We start from the raw sequence: 23,259 nt of genomic DNA on the forward strand, positions 1-23,259 counted from the left end.
TGGATAGATAGTGTTATTAAGATATTCATAAGCACTCTCATCTTCTGTGAAGACCATAGGCTTTGTGTTCAAGGCACTCCTCATTTGCTGCTGGTAGAAGACAGAGCTTGTATTACCCAAGTCTGTCAAATTGAACAGAAGTTGCCGAAAAAGAGCAGCAAAAAATGTACTGGGACAGTTCAGTCGCTGTTACTGCGTCTACCTCAGAGCAAAGTACTACTTGTTTATACATGTCCCACAGGTATGAATCAGAGTGATCTATCTTTAGTAGTTCAGTAGTGGATTCACTTACTTTTACAGTTGGTATGAAGTTCATTGTATTCACCAAAGTCAGCCTGTGGAGCAAATTTCATTAATTCTAGATGTTCTGATGAGACACTTGGCATTTATGGTTCTTAAAGGGAGTTTAAAATTAAGATTAAGTTGGAATTGACTGCCCCGTGATCGCATGGACTATCAACTACCTCCCTAAAAGAACATAGTATTATCATCACTGCGTGTCTGATGCAGCACAGGGGACCCACAGGGTACGATGATCACTCTTCTTTTCATTCAAACTGTACACATCAAACCTCAGACAACAATCACCTCTCCCAAGTTCTCAGCAATGGTTGGATGTGTATCAGAAGGAAATGAGCAGGAGCACAGACTTTGTCAACTCTTGTAATCTCAACCACCTTGACATCAACACCAGCCAGATGAAGGAGGAAGACACCTCAGGCCACCAGGGATTGGATATCGAGATGGTAGGAACGTACAAATACCTGTGTGTTCACCTAAACAATGAATTGGACTAGTTGGAGAACAATTAAGTCGTCTTCACTTGCTGAGGAGACTGAGGTCCTTTGATGGATCAATAATGATCCCATAATGAGCATTAAAGACAATCTTATTTGAGCTTCTCCACCAGTCGTGGTCGGTCCACATAAAAAGTGCACCAGTGAATCCAATTGCTGAGTGAGAAATGACACCTTGAGGTTCCAGAGGTTTAATTGTACTGATTTTATTGCATGAATTGTAATAGCTGCAGAGAAACATTTCAGGTGAGTACAGTTGGGTTTGAAGCCTTCCTGCAGTGAAGAGAGATGGTCAGTGGACATTCAGATGGCACAACTTTATTCACCTTTCTCCTTCAGTCTACCACAAGACCAGCGCTTATATACTGCATTCAAGCCACAACTGTAGTACTGTTGAATTTTTTTTTTTTTTTGGGGGGGGGGGCACCACAAAAAAATAAGCTCAAGTTATAGGGTGGATTTACCAAATGTGCTTCACTGTGTTAACACAGAAGATCAAACTTGCTCAGCAGTGAGCATGACATCCTATAGCTGCAGTAGTCATTGTAGAGTAATGATAATAGTGTAAGGTGGTTGTTATTGCTGGCTCCTTATTTGTTCCACTGTGGGTGAATGTTGCTCCATTTGGAGAGAGACACAATAAGGGGCTTGTGGTGTGCTTTGGTGTGCTACTCCCTCCAGCAAGCACTCAGCTCAACAGGTTTTCTATGTGCAGCTGCTCATTTGGTTGAAATATCAGGATATTATGGGTCAAACACACAAATAACACAGAGATAAACCCTCCAAATGCAGTATACAAGCCCAAACTCTGTGGATTCAGACTTGGAGTGATGACTCCATCTACAGGTTAGTTGTTGCAATGACAGAGGGGGGATTGACATATTGAAGAGTGTGTTGCTATGATAGTTTATAAAATAAAATAAAAATCATCTCCCTTTTAAAGTAAGTAGACCAGCCACATATTAAAACAAAATTCTCACCGAGAACTTGCAAAACGGTCTCTCAAACTTTCCAAAGTAACTTGGTCACTCAACTGAAAAAAAAAACAAAACAAAACAAAAAAAACAATGAAATAATAAACGTGGTATTTTGCTCTGAATATATGTTTCCCACCCCACCTCCCCACAACTTATCCTATTTCAAATATAGGACTCAAATATATGGGCTCTACTGTTAATAATACATTTATCCATACTATATTCATATAATTATTAAAAATAAATACATTTAACAAATACAAATGATTTTGTTGTGGGTAGATTACCAAAGGAACAGATTATCACCCACAGTTGTATTGTTAACACATTTTTTTTTTTCTTCAAGTGTAGGATTTCTCAATAAAACAATTTATCACCCCTTATTAATTTAAACCTGTAGTCTTAAAGCCTCTACACTGGTGTGGCTGTGCTATTGAGCTGGGTGAGAGAGCAGGCTCCATCCAGCCATTTATAGGGCTGTATGTGAGCAGTGGCTCACTAAAGGCTAAATGTTAACACTGTAGCACACTCACAGAGAGCAACCAGGAGTAAAAGTAGATGCTGATGATTTATGTTGGCAATGGGACCCAAACCAGCTCTCGGCTTTGGCCAAAAAGCTGTGGGCACAAGATGTGCATGTTTACATGTCTTCAATCGGTATATCTTGTAAAAAGGTAATATGAAACATTTTCATTTTACTTGTATTTTTTTTTTTTTTTTTACCTTTTTTTGCTTATGCATTTTTTTTTGTACAAATCTTTGTATAACCTGTTTTAGACATAACAAAACAGATTAAACCAACAGAAAAATCAACCAACGAAAAAATGTCATGCATAAGTTTTGTCCCACTCTTACTGATTGCATTTGTAAGTTACCGTCTTAAAAAAATCTGTGTACACGTTCGTTGTTCAACGTAACATTTTTCTTTTTGTACATTTTAAGCCATTTGCTTTTTTTTTCTTGTTTTTTTTTTTTGGGGGGGGGGATAAAATGTTTTTATCCTATTTTCCAGCCAGCAGTTCCAGGTATTGCTCCACAGTAGATTCCAGACACCTGACCTGTCTATTCCTGTACAGCAGGAGGTGCAAGAGGCATGTTGTGTAGGTGCTGGCTGTGGGTTAGGAAAACGCTCCGTAAAAGAAGCTGTTGGGAAGCAAATGAGCATTTATCCTTTGTGATTTCAGTTCAGGTCCAAGAAATTAAAACCCATGTCCTATAACGATTCTTTTTTTTTTTTTTCTTTTCTTCTTTTTCTTTCCTGCTAGAAATCTTTGCTTGTCACCCCGAAAAGCTTGACAGAAAGACAGATACTGTAGATGTTTTTAATACTTCTAACAACCTCCCGAGGCTGGAGTCTGGCAGCAGAAGTGGGACAGGACAGTCAGTCAGTTGCAGACAAGGACTGGGATGGAGATGAGGGCACGGGCAGGACAGGCACCCCTATCTGCAGAGGTCTTCTTGTGTAGAGTCTCGCACATTTTTCCTCTTCTTGCTGTTGCCCTGGTGGTGTGGCTTGTTGCTCTGATGACTTTTAGTGCTGGAGGAGGAGCTTTGCTGCCCGTGGTGGCCGCTCTTCTGGTGAGAACGAGACATCCTGGCCTGGAGAAAGAACACGCAGAAAAAAATAAATCTGTTTTCCTGCAGGATTTCCCTTGGGTCCTCAATGCAACAAACTTTAGACTGGTAATAGTTGAAACATCTAATTTTATTGTTTCATATCATAGCTCTTTAATTATATATATGTATAACAGTACAGTTTTTCTGTCTGTTGCTTTATTAATCCTGTGGTGCTTAATGTGTTGTATGTGTATGCATACAGTACAGCTCAGGAGTACCTTTCCTCCCTTGTTGCTTCCAGAGGGAGTGCTGGTATTGTGGCTCTGTGTTCTGTGATTACTGACGACAGCAGACTTTTCTCTGTGGGCGCTGGAACCTCGGCCAGGCTGCTGCTTGGCTGTCTTACACGGCGTGCCGTCAGAGTCCTGAGGAAAAGAATGGTTGACCAAATAGAAATCACCAGCAAGTTTTACTCATGCAGCCTGAAGTGGTACATATGAATGCAATCGTACAATATGTGAAGGCTGTGTGCAGCTTCGAGACTGACCGCATCGCTGGAGCTGGAGGTTGAGGATGTGGAAGAAGGCGACAGTGGAGAGGAGGAGGGAGAGGAGCGCAGTGAAGGAGATGGAGAGGAGGAGTTGGAGGAGGTTTTGCTGTGGGGAGCCGATGGTAGAACTACAACAACATAGTCATCGTCATCGGGAACGTTGTTGTTGCACTCATCGAGCTGCTGAGACTCAAACAGTGTGACGTCATTTCCTACAGAAACAAAGAAGGGACACAAAGGTCAAATCAAGAGGACATCGAGAGATGTTTTGAAATTGAAAACAAAAGAAGTTGTAAACGTACTGTTGAGTGGCAGTTCATTCTGAGACGGGTTTCCCCAGTTCTTTCGGATCCATTCCCTGTATTCATCCACTTCCTGCGTTACTCGGATTATTCGGCCAAGTACGCTGTGATGGGATACACAATTAGTCACCATCTGGCCCATCAGATCAAATCTTCTGTGATAAGTCATTGACAGCTTTGTTAATTGGTTCATTACCTCTCTGTCTCATTGTTGGGATAGTACTTGGCAATGGGTGACACAGCATGGCTGAGCACCACATAGGCGTAGTCAAATGCCTGCTTCACCTGCATGACACCGTATGAACTCCGGCCAACATCATTGTCTGTTGGACACAAGACAGGTGGTCGGTTTGTGTGAATATGAAAACCTGACAACACGCCAATACATGCTGTTCCAACATCTGGGATGGGAATTTGAATTCTGAATCTAACCCTTTGTGTTTTGTGTCTACTTTTCCTACCTGGCTGCAGTGGGTCCTCAATATAGAGCACAGAGGGCCTGTAGCCATCCATCATGTTCTTCTGAACCTCATCTTTGGCAACATAGCAACCACCATCCTTTATCCTGATACCCGTCTTCAGGTAGTTGAACTGGCGACCATAGAGCTCAAAGAATTCAATGAGCAGAACACCGATGTTGATGTTGGGACTGCATACATCTTCCCTGTAGTGAAGCTGGAAAATACACAACATGGGTGAATTTTAGAAGTGGTGAAAAGAACGTTTAAGGAAAATAATTCCAAAAGATAAGATAAAGACAAACAATGAGTTGATATAAATCTTTCTTGAGCTCCTGTTAATGACTGAGCGTATCTGACCTGCAGGAAGCTGACAGCCATGAGAAAGAGACTGTAGGAGCCAATTCCACCAGTGAAAACCTCATTGAGGTCCCTCTGCAGTAGGAACTGCTTCAGCACCAGGACCAGGTAAGGCAGCACAGGGTATTTCTACAGGACAAAACATTGTACACAGTAAGGACATAGTAAAGAACAGATTTTTATGCCTACAGCGCCCTCCAGAGGAATTTAAAGTTTAGAAAGCACAGGATTTTTAATGGCCTGTCCTACTGATCACTAATATGCAAGACATATTTAAAATGTTCAGTTCGAGTGGGTTATGGAATAATATGAATGTAATATATTATAATATCAATATTCTTGCAATGTTTTTGAATCAATCAACAATCTGTTAAAAACTGTGTGCCTTCTAAACAACTAGCAACAACACTTATTTGTCTTTAATGTTGTAAGAGGGGTACCATTGAGAGATTTCAATATTTCAGGATTTCTATTATAAACTTAGAGTTTTAAGGAAAAATTGTGGGAAAGCCAAAGGCAGTTTTTAAAGGGAAAGCTACAGTCTACAGAGCCTCTGTGCTATAACTCTCAAACAACGTGTACACTTTAAACAGCAACTCTGACTACAGGTGTCAGGCTACAGTCATGAAGGTTATGTATTTCAGGCATACAGGAAGCAACACTTCAAAAGATCTCAAGCTGTACCTCTTTGAACTCCTTGATGAGCCGTGCGGCTTTAACGCCACTCTTCACGTTGAAGCTGATGTCCACTTTGACCTCAGTGAACGAGTCAGTCAGTTTGATGATGGGAACCTGGGAACACACATCAACACACATTATACAGGGGCTGATAGTGAACAGGGACAGTGCGACAGGAAAACAATCACAACAATCAAATGCTCGGCTATGTGCCTCCTGACTATGTGTTCTATGTAAATAAACCTGCACCCATTATTGTACTTGTTGCATGAGTCTATTATAACGCGCATGTATACTGATCTTATCGTTATTTAAGCTCCTTGAACAAAGATTTCAATTGGATTTTAGTCTGCTCTTAAAAAAGCTTAAAACACAAAGAAATGCTGTAATAAAATAAATTCTGATGGAGAGGAAAACACAACCTATGTATACACTGTTATTAAAAATAACAACTCGTGGGTCGGGAGTGGTTAAAAAAAACATTGTGAAGACATGAGAGAACCAGAGCTGAGCTAGATCAAAGCACAAAACACTGCTAACATATAAAATACACTCCTTGTTACAAGCTCCAAGTTTCAGTTACCCTTGAGGTAAATGTCTGTAAACATGACAGAATACATACATGCAAATCAGTGTAGTGTCAGCGTCTTGGATCTGTCACAACAGCTTGATGCAATTTACGGCTCGTAAAACTGACTGACATATTCAGGTTTTCGATTTAGTTGTCAGTCAGCACCACATTGGTTGCCAAATGCAGCGACTAACAGTAGTCATCAATCTTTGTTTGAGTCAGAGTACTACACTGATTTAGAATTGTACTCCTATCATGTGAAAAAGCAGGGTGCCTATATTACCCTACAATGAACTTGCCTGCAGTTCAATCTAGGATCTCAGGTGTGTTATGCTATAAGTGACCGATGCAGTGAATTTTTTTTTAATTATTATTATTATTTGATGTAGTTTTAAGGACAATTCTGATGAGTAAAGAGACAAAAGTCTGAAGTTGTACAGTCAAGTTTAAAATATTGCACAATTGGAAATAGGTTTTAGGGAACTATTTAGAGTGAGTACAGTCTTACTGTGGCCTTGTCCAAGACTTTGATGGAGTTCTCATCTGCAATGTTCCTCTTCCGGAGAGCCTCTTCCAGCGTCCACAGTGGGAGTGTCTCCCACTTCCCAAAAACTACCAGGTCAATGTCACTGGTGGGACAGAGAGACATGGCAGGTAAAACTTCAGCCCAGGGTGCACAATAAACTTAGCTTAGGTCACTAACATACAAGAACACCTCATTCAACAGTACATGAGGCATGGAAGACAAACGCTGTCAAGGACCATTAATACTTAACATTAACACCCCTCCACTGTAAACACACACTAACAACTGATGTCTGTAACTGGCTGCACACTGTTTTTAAAAGGCAGACTGTGTAAGTAACAGGATTTTTATATTGAGAAGTAGTAGAATGTAGTGTATTTACTAAATTAATTAGCTTTTTTACTTAATTAAAAAAAGTCAATAATATATTTATAATAATATAATTTAAAAAAATACAAAATTACAAAATATACTACTAAAAGGAAATCATACAAAAATTTAAGCATTTTCAATGTCCCATATCTATTTTCAACAACTTTTAAGGCCTTGATTTTCACACAATTTCAAGGATTGCTCGGTGAGAACCATGCAGGCAGAGCTTCAGGAAGCAAGCCAACGTGTGTGTACTACTTCAGCAGTGCTGTGTGTTCACTACACGCAGAACGTTACACACAAACACCCACTACAAACAAGACACACACAAACACAATTATACACACACCCCCAATGTAAATGATCTGTACCTTGTAACTTAAATACAGGCAAATAAACCATTTTGTTTCCAGAATAAGAGAGGCACACAGAAACAGATACGCACTCACCCACAAACACACACACCATCCACCGACATATATGCATGCCCAAACAGCTTAGTCCCATTAAAGTGCTCAACGTGGTGTCAAGACTCCTCTAATCTAGGTGACTTGTCTGTGTGTTCCCTCAGAATGAAGTTTTTAAAAATATCCAGGATCAGCAGCAGGATCAGAGCTAGACTTTTAGCAGGGGGGCAGTTGACAGTCATAGGTGGGCAAAGATACAAAACAATAAGCATGTGTTTAAATCTGTAGGCTGGTTTAGGAAACCAAATGGCTCACCTTGTTGGCAGATAAAGACCAGTGCTGAAACTCCCAAACACTTGGACCTAGAGAGATGAGACACACATACACATCTTTTGAGATTCAATGAATGAATGACATTTATTTATGAACACTCTGCAGAACACCCTGGACAATTTGATTATCATGTTTGGCCCCGACACAAAGCTTCACTACTCCAAGCTGCATTAATGTTTTACAGCAAAACCTAACATTGATTCAAAGACAAGCCTAAACAAACTGCAAAGGCGCGGTACAGAAACTACCTCAGGGGTAAAAAGGAAGGTGTGTGTAGTGTGAATATTTTAAAACCATTTCAAGCGAGGGGTAAAAAAAACAAAAAACAGGTTGGCTTCACTGAAACAAGAAAATATCCTCTTTTTAATGTTGCACGGATGTGGAAAGTGGCTATTTTGGCAATCAAAACAGGCAGGCTACATACAAAACAATCCTTTTAGCCACTGATCTCTTAACCTGCATGCTCTTTTAGGGACTGAAACATCTTCAGCACACAAATTGGTGTCTGTACGTAAATAGACTTAAGCCTCAACCCTTCCTTTACTCTGTTAAACCACCTCCCTACATCCCACATCAACCAGTAGTATAAACTCTGGTTTAAAGCCCAGTCACACATCCAGGGCTAAGCTGATTGCTGAGCCATGTTTGTGAACCAAAGTAATAGTAAGTCCTGAAGGCTTCTGTGAAGGGTGAGGCAACTACAGGTGGCCACGAAGGTGAGCTATGTTTTATCTCCTCTTGGCAACCTCCAGTCAAAGTTTTACTTGGCATAAGTATGTTGGCTTAACTACAGAGAGTTTTAGGAACAAAACCCCAAACTGCCCTCAATAAAGAAACTTTTATGGACATTTTTTGGTACAGCTGTCCTAGCCAAGCTTCCATATGTACCTGGACTTTGGAAACATTTGTGAGTGTCTCATGGACGTTTATGCATCTAAGCTCATCAGTTAAACAAGCATCACAGTGATTGGACGACCAGGTTGACCTTTGGCTATGCCACAATGGAAAAGGAATAAAACTGGGCATTATGCTCCTTGATTTAGGAACTGCTAAGCTCTGAGCAGACACACTTTGAAGCACACTGCTCTATCAGCAGGATCTAAGTCAGTGGGTACAACCTGGGGTGAGATAGCAGAAAACAGGAAGGGTTACATGCACTAGCTGGCTCATATACAAACAGTACTGGCTCAGTGCAACAAACAAATATTGTTCAGTGTTTATAATTGACTAACTGCCAAAAACAAAATAACCTCCAGTGACAGCTAGAAGCAATTTTCATCCTGATTAATCAGTGACAAACTGAAAAAAGGTTTCACACCGTACTCTCCAAACCTAAGCACAGAAAGAAAGACAGAAAATAGAAAGGAGGAAAGAGCTGGCTGGGTGTAATGTGTACCTCAGCACTGGGCCACAGGTCGTGGATGACTCCCTTGATTCTGTCCACCACCTCCAGTCTCATCTTCTCCTCCTCCGGCCGTGGGGAGATGTACTCATAGAAGTCGCTGACCTCCTCGTGTAACCTGCATATCACACAGAACACAGTGTTGTGAGAAACTAATCCAGTCAGTTAAATATACAGACTATCGTCATTTCCACTTAAATTATTTAAAAAAATAGCGTTACTCATGCCCTGCAGCAAATGCTTTGCATATAGACACAATGATAAGAACTAAGGCACAGAACCAGAGTTTATGCTTTTGACGGCCAATATGGCTCTTAATATTCCAGCCTGTGCTGCAGTTACATCGACAGGCCCGAAGCCCAAACCAACCAATAACACAGCTGCTGCACGGAGCGCCGGTCGCTTGTTCATTCATAGTTTATTAATACTGTGTGGCATGCACCAGATTTCTGCACTTCCTTGGGTCCACAGAAATGTACCCACCAATTGTGAAGACGATCAGATGAACAATTCATGAGAAAGCAAAGAACACACACACACACACAGTAGACATACAGAGACAATACTGAGATACTGACAAAAAGCCTGCATTAAACAGGCCACTGAACGTCACAACCATATTCACATTGATCAGATTTGAAAGGGGAAAAACAGATGAACAAGCCACCGGTGACTTGTTGGACAACACACTGCTAGTATATTGTATACCAGGAATTGTGGGTGGAGCTACAAAAAAAAGAAAAGAAACAGAAGTAATTACTTATAAAATATATACGGTGACTAACAATGGCAACTTTCGGTAACCAAACTGTTAAAAGTTAGTGTTGAGCCCTGTTACACGTTAATTTTAGCCACGAGACAGGAAACTGAACACAGCTCAGGGTGCTCTCATTCACTCGGTCCACTATGTGGAATATATGCAGTGCCAAGGGTGCAAACTGTCACTGCCACAGATACAGACGTCAGACAATGAGTAACACTGACAGGATATGGCTTATAGCTGTTGTTCTCTTCTCTCTACTTACACATTTACACACAAAACTTGCAAGTAATCAGATTATAGGTGGTCACCCTTCACAAGGGCGCTGTTATCTCAAACATTTTCTCCTCATCCCTCTGTAAGCCCAATAATCAAAAGCACTGACACGGTCCCTCTGCAGTGATAGAGAGGTGTGACCGAGCCGAGGCAGCTGAGCGCAACAAATCATTTGAATACTTTTTGTACAGGGCACGCCCAAAGATATGAATTCATGTAACAGCAGACTGAAAAGCAGTGTGTCGCTAAAAACATAACCTTCCCTCTGCAAATAAAAGCCAGAGGCGTTTTCTGAATACTTTTACACTATCAGCTCTCCTGTGGAGGTACAGGTAGATTCACACCTTGCAGTGAAATCAATGGTTGGAATATTATTTACAGTTTTCAGTCCTAATGGTATTCATTTATGAGTCGCCTAGATAAGGTGTCTGTCTGAGCATTTGGGGGCAAAAAACAAGGTTCTTCCACACACAGCTATGCACTACAAACAGACTCTTACTGATAGGGTGGTAGGTTAATAATTACTGAAAACAAAAGGTCATTTTCACCAGGGAGAAAACTTTAAGTCTTAGTCTTGTTATGACAGAAAGGATAAATCAAACAGGAAGGTCTTAGTGTTATGTCAGTAAAAACAAAAAGGGTACCACATTTGTCCTTGGAACAGGTCACTCTGCCCACATACTGTGGCCTTTTCACTGACCAGCTTTGTCTACAGACACATAGATGCAGGGACATGTCACTGTGGACGGACAAATACGAACACAAACATACAGGCACACGCAAATAGCCATAGAGCCAAATAAGGACAACAGGCACATTTCACTTTGTCAGAGAGAGAGAGAGAGAGAGAGAGAGAGAGAGAGAGAGATTTCTGCTCTTCAAAATAAAATAAGGCAACAAAACAAAGCCTACATACCACAGGAAGTTGGACAAGAAAAAACACTAGCAGCTACCATCTCTGACTGACAGTTGTTTGGATTACGCCCTAAAGAGCACTCTGTGTGTGTGTGTGTGTATGTGTGTACTGTCTGGGTTTTATGTAACAAGCACTCTTAACCTGACAGAGTTGACTGGATTTCACCTTTATTATTTCTTGGGTCTCAAAGACAAACAGCCTAGCAGACGCGCAGGATACACAAGCAGCGCGGAGAGGTTGCTAGTCTGCTTACCATGTAGGGAAAATACTTGCAGAATAACTTTCTTCTCCCGAGCCAAATGCTATCATAGTGACCTTGAGAGGCTGAACGAACCCCCGAGTTACTGCAGCCAAACTGCTCAGAGGCCAACATTACAGTGAGGCAGCGATAAGAAAAAAAAAAATGGATTAAATATGGAATATTCATCAAAATCCTGAACAGCAGTTTATACTTTAGAGAGCTGTCAAAGTGATCAGCCTTCTCTTTATTTTCATTATCGAGAACAACAAGCCTATCATTAAAAACTACTAATTATTTCCTAAGGCCAAGGTGGCGCCCCTTACAATGTGTTAATTGCACCAACAGTCCAAATAATATTCTAAAAGATTATTATAAAAGAAAGAAAGAACAGGCCTGGAACTAGGAAATGGCATAGATAGTTAATAAATCATCATTATAGTTGACAAGTAAATAATTTTAGCATAGTCTTGACACACATGTGAAACGGTTTAAACAGTAAAGTTAGCGAGTTACACACTAAACTTTGTTTAGTAAATTCAGTCCCCTGATGGATAACACCAGCATTAATCTTGATCAGGGTCCTTTAATATTGGAAATTCATAGAGTCTGATCCAATAATTGTAAATACCTAAAAGTTTGTTAAATATGTATCAGGCACATTTGCAATCAAGTCGATTAAATTACTGATGTGATATGAATGAAGCTTTAATTTGGCCGTCTGCGGTCGAGGTACTCCCAGGAATAACATTAATTAGCGACAGCTGATGTGACCTGCTGCCGTTTATGTTTGTTGTTTTAACTGGTGAAAGCAAGCAAGAGGTGTGTGTGTTTAGAGAAGTGTTGTTGGTTTGAATGTAACGGATATAAATATAGGGTACGAATAAAAATGCAGATGGATGGAGAACTGAACACCTACTTCCCTTTTTTTTCCTCTCTCTCTCCTTTTCACACGTGTTTACATCCTGAAATGATGATGTCATCTTTGGGAAATCTTCAGAGCTGATTATAAATAAAGAAGTCAAGTGGATTGAATGAGATGATTTCATTCACTAAAAAGCTGTGTTTCTATTTGCTGTGTCACAAAATGCACCTTGTTGTTGGGGTGACCAAGCCATAGCTTTTCTTTCTTTTCATCTAGCAGGTTATTTGGAAAAATACAACAACTGTTGCACTTCACACAATATTACCACTTGTGTTTGTGTTTTTAATCCAGGAATAGGAGGCAAAAAGTTTCTGTTTCCATTTGTTGTTGCTCCTCCTTCAACACTGCAGCTGACAACCACTCAGAATTTTAATGACTAATCTGTTTTCCCTGTGCACATTGCAGAGACGTCAGCCTCCATCACACAAAGATTAGGTTTCATTTAAGGGTAAAAGAAACTCGGCAGCTACAGTCTACATTACAAACACAGCTTAAGTTTTGATTTCATGGTTAAGGGAGCACAGCTCACGTCAAAGCCCAAAGCATAGCACCAATTTAAATTAACTTAATGTGTTGGAATTGAACTGAAAGGTTTGGGGCATGATTGAACCCATTTGGCTATAAGAACCAGCCTATTTTTAAACTTCATAAACATTAAGTTTAAGAGGGTATTTGTCTGCTTTGATAATCTATTACATAGTAATATAATAAAAATTTGGTTTGCAAAACTGACATGCTGTGATGTGAGTATTTTCACTCCTCCACAACACACTCAGCAGCAGCAGCAGCAGCAATAGGTTTCATTTCACAGCAAACAGGCTACTACTGCTCCCTTGTTATCACGTGACGAGAGCAACCATACAAATCACATCTCGCGCCCCACCTTCTTGGATCAAGTTACATCTCATTCCTGTGCCTGCCTAGGAAACACACCGACTCTTAGCACTGCTTATCAGATAATCCCTCCTGCCTATATTGTAGTAATGTTATGTAATCTTGTGGAACAGGTTTTCACAGTGCTGAGGCTCCTGAAGGAGGAAGGGAAAAAAGTTCTCTGTCCTCTTTAGCCTCTCTTTTCCTAACAGATTGTTCAGGCATGATTGTTCAGGATGACTGAAATTTGACGAAAATCTTAACGACAGATAGCAGAGATTAACTAAATGCAAAATGCTCCTCTGGAAGCAAGTTAAGCAAGCAAGTCAAACATATTCAGTTTAAAATCATATTAAGACAAGAAAAAGAAGCAGATCCTCACATTTGAAAAGTTGGAACCATCGGATTTCGGACGTTTATGCTTTCTGATCAATTATCAAAGATACATTTTCTCTCAAATCAATAAAACTGATTCATCTACTAGTCGCTGGAGTTCAAAGCTATGGTGTGGGAAGTGATTTACGACTGAGCATAGCTGTCATGGCTCTAGCACCAAGGCTACTATCACGCATTATCAACCAGTCATGACATCTTTATTATCCCTGAAGGGCTATCTGTTGTACTACACAACCACAAACTATCAGAAAACAATAAACAATGAATGCAATGCAGAGATCACATAAAGTTGTTGTGTATTTATATGCCAACTATGATTCTGTGCAACTCACAATCTTGCTCTATGGTAATAGCAAAAACTCCTTTATTTCTCCTTAGGCACAACCTGCACAAATAATGCTTTCCGACTTGTATTGTTTGTTTTTTTTGTATTAGGAATTATTTCCCCACAATAAAGGTACAGTAAGACCCCTTAACAGAGCCTCCCCATGAAGGCGCTTCAACAACATGCCAGAGAATCATATTTAGGCCTTTATGCAGCTTAGAAGAAGGCGTAATGTGAAGGTAAGAAAAAGAGGAAATGTGAGAGAGCAAAGGTTAAAAAAAAAAAGAGAGGAGAGAATGAGGGAAAGTTGGGGGGGGAAAAAGGAAAGGTATAGAGCCAGACACGCAGAAGGTGTAACAGAAAAATGGAGAGAAAGAGAGAGAAAGAGGATTGGGTGTGGTGCCGAAATGCCTTCATGTGAACGAGAGCCATCTGTTAAGTTGGGTATTGTCGCATCACACTGAGCACTACTTACTGCCTCTTTGGGTTATTTTGGCACTGTGGTACAAAAGGTATCTCTGGAAGCTCCTGTAGCATAGCTTTAGGATTTAACACAGACATAAAGACAAACAATTGCCTGAAACATTACACAGCTGATGGATGTCCATGTTTAACGCGATGAGACAGTTGTGACCATTGTTGTGGCCATATTGTCGCAGAGAGAGTCCCTACATCATGTCCCTATTTTTGCGCAGGCTTGAAATTTTGGTCCTCGACATGCTTTGCAACAAGAGGGTAGTGTGTGTTACGTGACACTGCTCTATCTGGGTTGACAGGGTTGCCAGAAGGCAAACAAGTCACATCACACGCTGTTTTTCAAAATGAGGACAACCACAAACAGAGGTGGAGGTGTCAATGTCTCGCAGATGGCCGATTCATTAATGTTTCATCAATGAACTGATCCGGGGTGCTAAGTGTTGGCTACTGGGACAAAAACGGCTCCGGTTACACAGAAGCCCAAACACTGCTGACTGGCTAGTGATGGTCATGCCTGAGTGATGCAGCGCTGTAGTAAACAGGAACATCCCGGGCTGAAAATATAGCAGGATAAACGTAGTGTCTAGTGGTCTTTAAGTGATACACCAGTAGATAATAATACTACATAAATACTTTTGTCTAGGTAACACTTGCAGTCTCTCACTTGCAGCTTATAATCAATCTGTGGCTGCTCCCTCTTGTCACAAAAATGCCGACTGATGGCAGCAGGTGTCAAGCTCGTAATCGAGCTGATAATCACATACTTTCCTGTGACAGTGAAAAACAGACTCTAGATAGGACCTTTTCGGCTTTTCAGGAGTTTCACAGCCACTGTAGTTTACCTTACATGCTTGGATCGGGACGGTGAGGCAAGTGGTATTCAGAGCAACTTCACCAAATCTACAAAGAGTAACAAATCATTCCACCTTATTTTATTTCTTGACATGAAACAGCTCCAAGGTAGTGGGCTACTTCTTCAGAGTAGTGTGTACCGTAGCTAATAGCTTCACTGGCTTGACCAGCTGTGACGAAAGCATGTTTAAGCCCTTAGTATGACTGTGCTGTTTTGTCAGTATGTAAGAGTAAACAAACATTATGAGTCTCTTGAGCCCTACAGGATATAGCAGTGGTGTTGATAGGGTTTAATTGTAGTGAGTCCCCGGGTGGATGTTTGAGTCGGCCCTGAATAAAATGATTAGTTCTTAAAGCTGGTTCACCTGTTACTCCCATTGAGATGAGTTACCATCAATGTAGCATTTAAAAGCCCATTTTCTAATAAGGAGTCTGGTGCAGTGATCACATAAGACACCAAGTCTATTTTACATCAGTTAAAGCAAACTTCAAAGAGAATAACGAGGACATCGCCATCAGTCTGTTTTAACCAACATCATCCATCAGCAGGTTAGCGAATCGTTGTGTAACCGATACAGACACCTGTGTCTCCTCTGCTCCGCTCTCAGTGAAACTCACAGTCAAGAAAAGAGACACCAGAGCGACGGTAAAACAGAGTAAAGTCTTTGAGCTGAAATTATGAAATAAATCCAGAAATTAAATATTTAGTTTTAACACAGATTTGTTGTCGTTGACAGTGAGTTTAATTCATCCTTTCAGATTAAGCTCAGATTCATAATTTAGATTAATGCGTCTGAGATGCAGGAGGCGTATCTTGCAACCTCACTGGGTCAGCTTATATATATAATTTAATTTCCTCTGTCGTGGTAGCGCTTCAAATTGAAAGCTGTAAGATAGCGACACTAAAAAACACCAATGCTAACACAGTGTCGCACAAAAAAAAAGTGAATTAATTAACGCAGGCCGTGACAAAAGGAAATTATGGAAGCCCCGTCGTCGCTCTGTACACGTGCAGAGAAGGTCACAGTCTGAACGCACGGTCTGAAAAAAGAATGCCGTGTGTCGCTTGCTGACTGCATCAGTCTGGAGCACGGGAAGGGTTTCCATTGGACAGGACGGGGAAAGAAGAAAAAAAAAAAAGAAAAACACATTCCTCACTACACATGGGAAGGCTGAGTTATGGAGAGCTACCCACACGTGCTGTTCAGAGGGGGCCTGTTTCACCTACAGTCCAAGTGACCAGCGTGCAGGCTTCTCGCTCGCTCCACGGGTTTACATACTTTGGCTAGGAGTCAGTCAGCGAGCAGAGAAAGAGAGAGGAGAGAGCATGACATAGATGTCACAGCCAGCAGAGGCTGGATGAACCACAGTTCTAATAATGGAGCTCCAGTCACAGAGGTGCTATCCGTGTGCCATCGCTGAGAGTCATAAATCTCCAAAAGACGGTGGCAATAAATGCCGTTTGAACGATAAGCTGGGGCAAGTCGTTAGTGAGCGATTAAGCACGCATTTCATTAGCCTGCCAGTGATGTTCTGCTTCGCCACTGGAAACTAGCTGCCAACGCGAGGCTCCACTAAAATTAATCAAGCACGGGCTGCTCTGTCATTATTGCCATTTTGGGCCAGAGGAGCAAATTGTTTCACATGATTAAGACATTCAACACATGTGAGGACGGAGTTTAAAAATGACGACGTTTGGGCAGAAGCTCACACGTTAGCATTCACAGACGAGGGATGCTCCTGAATATAAAAGACGAAAGTCTCTTTTGAAAAGACTCCGTGATGGAGGTATAAATTAAAAGGGATAAACCTTCAGTGAGTAAACTAGCAAATAAACTTTCTACTTCTACTTTCTACTAAATTAATTAAACCATGTACGTGGCCGAGCCGTGCTGACAACATTTTTCATAAAACCTCTGATGACTAATAAACGAAATGTCACTTCTAATATTCATCTTGCAAAGAAGTCAGATCACCTGAGCTGTTCTCAAATCAATCTGTTGATTTTACCCAAATAAATTAAAATAACTTAATGCCACTGGCTAGTTACACAGAAAAACAACAGACCCATCTACTAACTCCACCTATCACTCTGAATTCACTCTCTCACAATGCCTCCCTCTGTTATAAAACGACTGGAACTTTGGGACATTGCATCTTGCCTACACAATAAAAACCCACAACACCAGATCACAACGCAGTTTTAGTTGGACAGAAATGGGCCACGGCTCGCTCGAGCTACACTGCCTTCCTGTGCCCATATAAAGAATCCAAATAACTGTTCTACACCACCAGAAGATGAGGGGGAAACACTCCCTTAGACGTCCCGATCTGATTGGACAAAACTCTGAAGGGGCTCCGGTTTCTCTCTCAGAGGGTTGGCTTTGTTTTGTGGAAGCGAGGCCGTGTGGAGCATGTAAACACTGATCCTTTTCCATCATGAGGCGGGCTGCTTGCTCGGACCTTCTCTGTTCCAGAAAGACTGGAGGAGCGTAAAACACAAATAAGCACATGCCTCGGCTTCTCTAGCCAACCCCCATGGCCTAATATAGTGTACAGACTGTCCCGAGGAAATATGCATCTGAACTTACTCTCAGCCACTTTTACTCCCCTTTTTCCTACTTGGACATTTCAAATACAACAATGATTCCCAGGCTTACCTTTGCCCTTAAAACAGTGGACCTGACTGAATGGTCAGTAAAAAAAGCAAATGCCTAAATGGTTAAAAAAAGAAAAAAAAGGTTTGGTCACTGCTTGTAAATCCGATACAAGAATCTATTACAACACTGACTAAAAGTGTCATAAAATATACATACATGTTGCCTTAGTGCTGAGGTAGCCAGCATAAAGAAACCCAATAACCCCAATCACCTTGCCGCAGGGCTGAGAGCAGTACTGGGTGGTGAAAAGTACAGCTTGTCCGATATATAGGTAGGCCGATTTTACCAACCAATATATCACAGATTTATCAGTAGGGTGTGTGTTGTCCAAAATGTGCTGATATATATAGTTATATATGATTATTACATTTCAAGTTATGTTTACTACTATTACAATAAAATTAAACTGCTGGTCTCTAATTTCCTGCCTCCATTACATATCTTTGTCACAAGTGCAGCTTTGCAAAACATGTGTGTTCATTTAAACATAAAAAAATATATCAATAGTGGAGTTTTTTTCCCCCTCCTCATATGGATATGCACCCCAATAATCCCACAATGGTTAGGCTATAGTAAAAAGGTAAAATGTATTTAAGTAAGAGTCAGTCAGGTTTGACAAGCAGGCCATGTGGCCACAGTGAGGGTTTGCAAATTCGATCGAACATTGACGCTAATGTGCAGTATACTGGTCAGTGCTAACACCCATGATGGCAAGACATACTGTTGTAAATGACTAAAAGTAGCCTCCGTTTGGCTGACCACAGACAATGTATATGTGCTTTAAGCACTCTTCGATACATTTCACATCCAGGCTGCATCTCCCAGACTTAACTGTGGAATTAACATAACTTGTATATCCACGAGCGTACCATCAGTCTACACGTGTGCATTTTAAAAATACATTTCCTGTAATGCCATAGAGCGTGCTGGCATTGTGAATTAGCAGAGTATAGTTAGACAGAGAGCAGTGGTGGTGAGTGTGATCGAGGCTCTGAGGTTCAGGTTCTGGTATTAGCAGAGCTAATCACTAAAGAATGTCCTTGTGCAAACACAGAGCTCACATATAACTATAAATGAGGATCAGCCCAAGACTGAGCTCCACACTCTGGTGTTCTGCTTGTCTACACATGTCTAACAGAAAGGGGTGGGGAAGGGGGGAAATCTCTGCACCTAAAAGGTCTTCAAAATAGAGCCCCACCCACAGAAATGTTTCTCCCCAGTTATAATCACAAAAAAAATGTTTTAAAAAACACTTATGAGGACAGACAGAAGGCCACTCTGACGTAGTTATTAGTTAATAAATGTCAAGAGCATGTATCATACAGTGACTTAATCCTGTTGGTCACAGTTAACAGACTAGCTCTCATATGAGGTCCAATTTAAGCACCACACACTGAAAGTTTGAGATCCACTGAACCGCTCACTGAAAGCAGTGGAAGTGTAGGCCATGAACTGACAGATACGAGTGAAGCAAAAGATCACTCAAGTTGACATCAACTTAAACTACGCACTGTGGCTTTCAGCTACTCTAACAATTAACCATCTCAGATCAGGATCAATACCTGTTGACACTGTGCAACTTTTTCCACATCAATAACCCCTCAATAAATGCACATTAAATGACACACCCCGTTTTAAAAAGGATTTTGTCTTAAGAAATCTTCTTAAGTCTTAAGTATTTGTTTTATTCTTCAGTTTGAAGATAATAACTTTATAATCAACCAATGATCAAACTAAGATTGTTATAAATTACAATATAATCAACCAATGATCAAACTAAGATTGTTATAAATTACAATCCGTTTTCTTCCTGTGTTGCTCCAACTTACAAAAAAAACGGTAAAGGCGAGCACAAGCTGTACTCTATGCGAAGTCGCCACTGTGCTCTCAAATTGGCCGCTGTGGACAAATCTACAGCAGGCACGCAGAAGAAGACGAAAACAGGCCGTGTTTGTTTTTCTTCGCTGTACAGCACATGTGTTGTTTTTTTTATGTACTTCCTTGTTCTTAGTGTCTTCATGGGTGAATTGGTTATCTAATTATTGGCGTGTCATAAAAGGGAGTGGACTAAGAAGTGGATAAAACAGTCGAAACAAGGAGCCATGCATAGTCAGCGTGGCTACAGACTACAAAGTTTTGTATTAGAAAAAAAAAAATTAAGCAACCTGGTTGACTCATTGTCTTCACGGTATTCCTTTCCATCATGACTATACTCTTTTGTCGATTGTGTTGGATGTTTCCTATGCGCAACATCTTGCTTGTATATTTTTAAAATGAATCAGACTGTAAGTCAGATTGCACATGTTGATTTTCCAACAACACGGTATTCAAACGCAGTTTTGACAACTTTGACAACTGACACTTTCCCATAAACGCTGCCAGCCTGGGCTTACCGTAACACCTTGTTACTTCCTCGATGCTCTCTCTTGGCTCACTCCATTTAAACACTTGTTGTTGACAGACAGCTTTACCCAAATATGCACCTCACCTAGCAGTAATGGGTCACACAAGTGTGCAGTGCCCATGTTCCTTTATTAAAAACACTTGGTTTGCAGCCCCTTGTCAAACACTATAAAGTTGGAAAGCCTGGCTGTGCTGGCTCCATTTCTACAGTAATACCCAAATGTTTCACCTGTTACTTCAAAAAGGCACCGCGTGTTTATTGATCCTTTGAATAAACAGCAGTAGGGAACAACTGAATTATTAACCTTCGTGGATGTTTAAAGGTCTGCTTCGACATAATCTTGCAAGGGTGTTGCAAAGTTACCTTGACCTCTTGGTTTGATGCTAATTTAAGCCGCTCTTTGTAACGTCAAAGAAGATGATCGCTCAACTTGTTACAGGACTTTTGGTCCTTACTTTCATGCACATCTGGACGTGGGAACTTTCATTAAGTCATTTCATTGGATTTAATGATAAACTCCATTTCTTTGAAAATGTGTGCACTTACATCAAGGTGGGTGTGGTGACACTGACAATCTCAGTCAGTTTTCCCTGCGTGTCATGGGTTTAAAACTTGGCTTGCTCTGAGGGGGAAGCAAGTGATCGGATAACAAAAAAAAAAAAAGATATAAAAACTAAATCAACTTTTATTTTTTTTTAAATCTCTTTCTCTTACCCAACAATTCCTTCTGAGTAGTTCTTGACTTTCCATGGCGTCCCCGTGTAACCACCATAGCCTCCTGTGTTGGGGCCGCTGCCACTGTTCAAGAGGCTGGAATTGAATCCGAAAGTGCTAGCTTTGTTGTCTCTTTTCCTTTTGTTGGGGTGTCCATCTGTCAGCCCCCTCCAAAGCACAGCGACCCCGCTGCCCTGCTGCTGCTGCTGCTGCTGCTGCTGCTGGTGGTGGTGGCCCCCTCCACCGACAGCGCTCCTACCAGCGGCTCGGTTGTTGTGGTTGCTATTAGTTTCCAGTGGTATAAAGTCCCGCTGTTCCGGCACCTCTCCATTCCCCATCGAGGTCGACATCCCCTGAGTCCTAGCTTCACCGCCACCGGTGTTTGAGTCCCCGTTTCTGCTGCTGAGGACGGCTCCCGGCGCTCCGTTGACGGTCGCCTTCAGGCTCGACGTGCTCAGAGATCCAGTGGTGTAGCCGTTATTTACATGCAAGTAGCCGAAGCCTTGTGTCGTCTCCCAAATCTGCACCCACAGGTTGTTAGCTGGTCCACGTTGTTCTGGTTGAAACCAGGAGATTCTCGGATCCATCAAACGACACTGTAGGCACACCGCCCCCCCCACCCCACCACCGCCACCGAGCAGCGCTCAGCTCGTGTGCAGCTAGCCAGGTCGCTAAGCTAACGTTAGCCTAGCCTGCTAGCTGAGGTTCTCCGCTGCCCGTTACTTCTGCGATCCGGTGAAAAAAAGAAAAACGCGTTCCTCTGCGGCGACGATAAACACACGGCTGTCAACCGAAATCACCCGCGGCGGGGGGGACAAGACAAGAGAGTGTCGGTCAAGTGTTTAAAAACGGTGGCTCACGCTGAAGTTGAGGTTTGAAAGACTGGAGAAACGTGCAGCTGCTGCCTGTCGAAGCGCCTCTCTGACCCTTTCCTCCCGTCCGTGGGTCCCTCAATGGCGGAGTGTACGCTGCTACTGCGCATGCGTGGAGTGAGAAGAGAAAAAGGAGGGGGGAGGGGGAGGGGGCGGGGAAATAGTTGTTACGCAACAGACAACTGTTTCTTGTTACATAACAAAGTGTGATTTATTTTTCTCTCATCACAGCGACCCCGATTTATTTTTTGTTTATTTTTAGCACGATACTACGAATATTTGTGTATTACTAACCGAGATTAAAGTTACATACAGCCGAATTTGGCGAAATTCATTTGGTCACTACTTTTGCAATAATATTTGTATCATGGTCACTTTCTTCGCAATATTTCGTACACTATGGTCACTTTATATTACAATACTCTTTTTATATATCATGCCACTTTTATCCTCAGTACTTGTCTGTTTAGAAGGTTGATTGTTTTTCGTGTTTCTTGTGTGGGTTATAGATATTTCTATATCTGTTTATTGTGTTTGTTTGTTTTTTTGCCTTTTCTACTTTTTTCTAATTCTGTAGTGTATGCTACACTTTCCTCCGCTGTTGTAACAAGTAAATTTCCCTGTGGTGGGATGAATAAAGTATATCTAATCTAATTACATATACATAAAACTCCCATGATATAAGTACATACAGTACACTATTATACTAGATGGGATTAACACATTTGCAGGTAACAATGGGTGCTTTCAAGTAGGGCTGTAACTAACATGTATTTAATATTTTTTGTGTCAAATACAAAACACAATTTCCCAACAAATGCCATATAACATATTTAGATTGGTCATTCTGTCCAACCAAGATATTGTTTACAATGATGTAAACAGAGGCAGTATAACCTCACATTTGAGAATCTTAAATTTTGGGGGTGTTTTGCTTTAAAATTGAGAATGATCAGTAATCTGATTGTTTTTCTGTCAGTCTACTTACTTTAGGACTGATTCCAACTATATCATACCCATGTATTTTATGCATTTGTATCATGTGTTGTTTAGCTGCTTATTCTGCATACTGTTGTGTGTGTATTTATATTGTATTGTAGGTATTTTTTGTATTTATTTTAACTCAAAATGTACTTTCAAGGAAACCCTTATACGTAGTAATTATAATTCAGCATTAAACCAAAATACTGTTCAGTTGCTGTTATACTTCAACTATCTTTTCACTTTTCACTTGGACACCATTAGTAAGAGATGCATAGTAGTATACAACATTGTCATATG

The 23,259-nt window shown here is 41.0% G+C and overlaps 1 protein-coding gene across 1 annotated transcript; it reads right to left on the bottom strand.

Moving 5' to 3' along the window:
* Positions 1-1,210: 1,210 nt before the first annotated feature.
* On the bottom strand, positions 1,211-22,098 carry tent4b (terminal nucleotidyltransferase 4B). Its single transcript, XM_010757293.3, has 12 exons — positions 21,107-22,098; positions 9,285-9,408; positions 7,871-7,917; positions 6,759-6,879; positions 5,686-5,793; positions 5,002-5,130; positions 4,645-4,858; positions 4,380-4,506; positions 4,184-4,287; positions 3,879-4,093; positions 3,610-3,756; positions 1,211-3,373 (listed from the first exon to the last, which is right to left on the bottom strand). Exons 1-12 carry the CDS (start codon positions 21,691-21,693, stop codon positions 3,215-3,217), a joined length of 2,082 nt encoding a protein of 693 aa, XP_010755595.2. The 5' UTR covers positions 21,694-22,098; the 3' UTR covers positions 1,211-3,214.
* Between the last annotated feature and the right edge of the window lie 1,161 nt (positions 22,099-23,259).

The sequence above is a fragment of the Larimichthys crocea genome, chromosome VIII (genome assembly GCF_000972845.2).
Source record: "Larimichthys crocea isolate SSNF chromosome VIII, L_crocea_2.0, whole genome shotgun sequence".
Lineage (NCBI taxonomy): Eukaryota > Metazoa > Chordata > Actinopteri > Sciaenidae > Larimichthys > Larimichthys crocea.

Bases quoted from the DNA above. Each gene is read 5' to 3' on its own strand.
- tent4b (XM_010757293.3), bottom strand. From the start codon at position 21,693: ATGGATCCGAGAATCTCCTGGTTTCAACCAGAACAACGTGGACCAGCT. The intron at 7,918-9,284 runs GTACACATTACA...TCATCTCTCTAG, and splicing joins ACCTGTGGCCCAGTGCTGAG to GTCCAAGTGTTTGGGAGTTT. The intron at 4,094-4,183 runs GTACGTTTACAA...TTGTTTCTGTAG, and splicing joins GAATGAACTGCCACTCAACA to GAAATGACGTCACACTGTTT.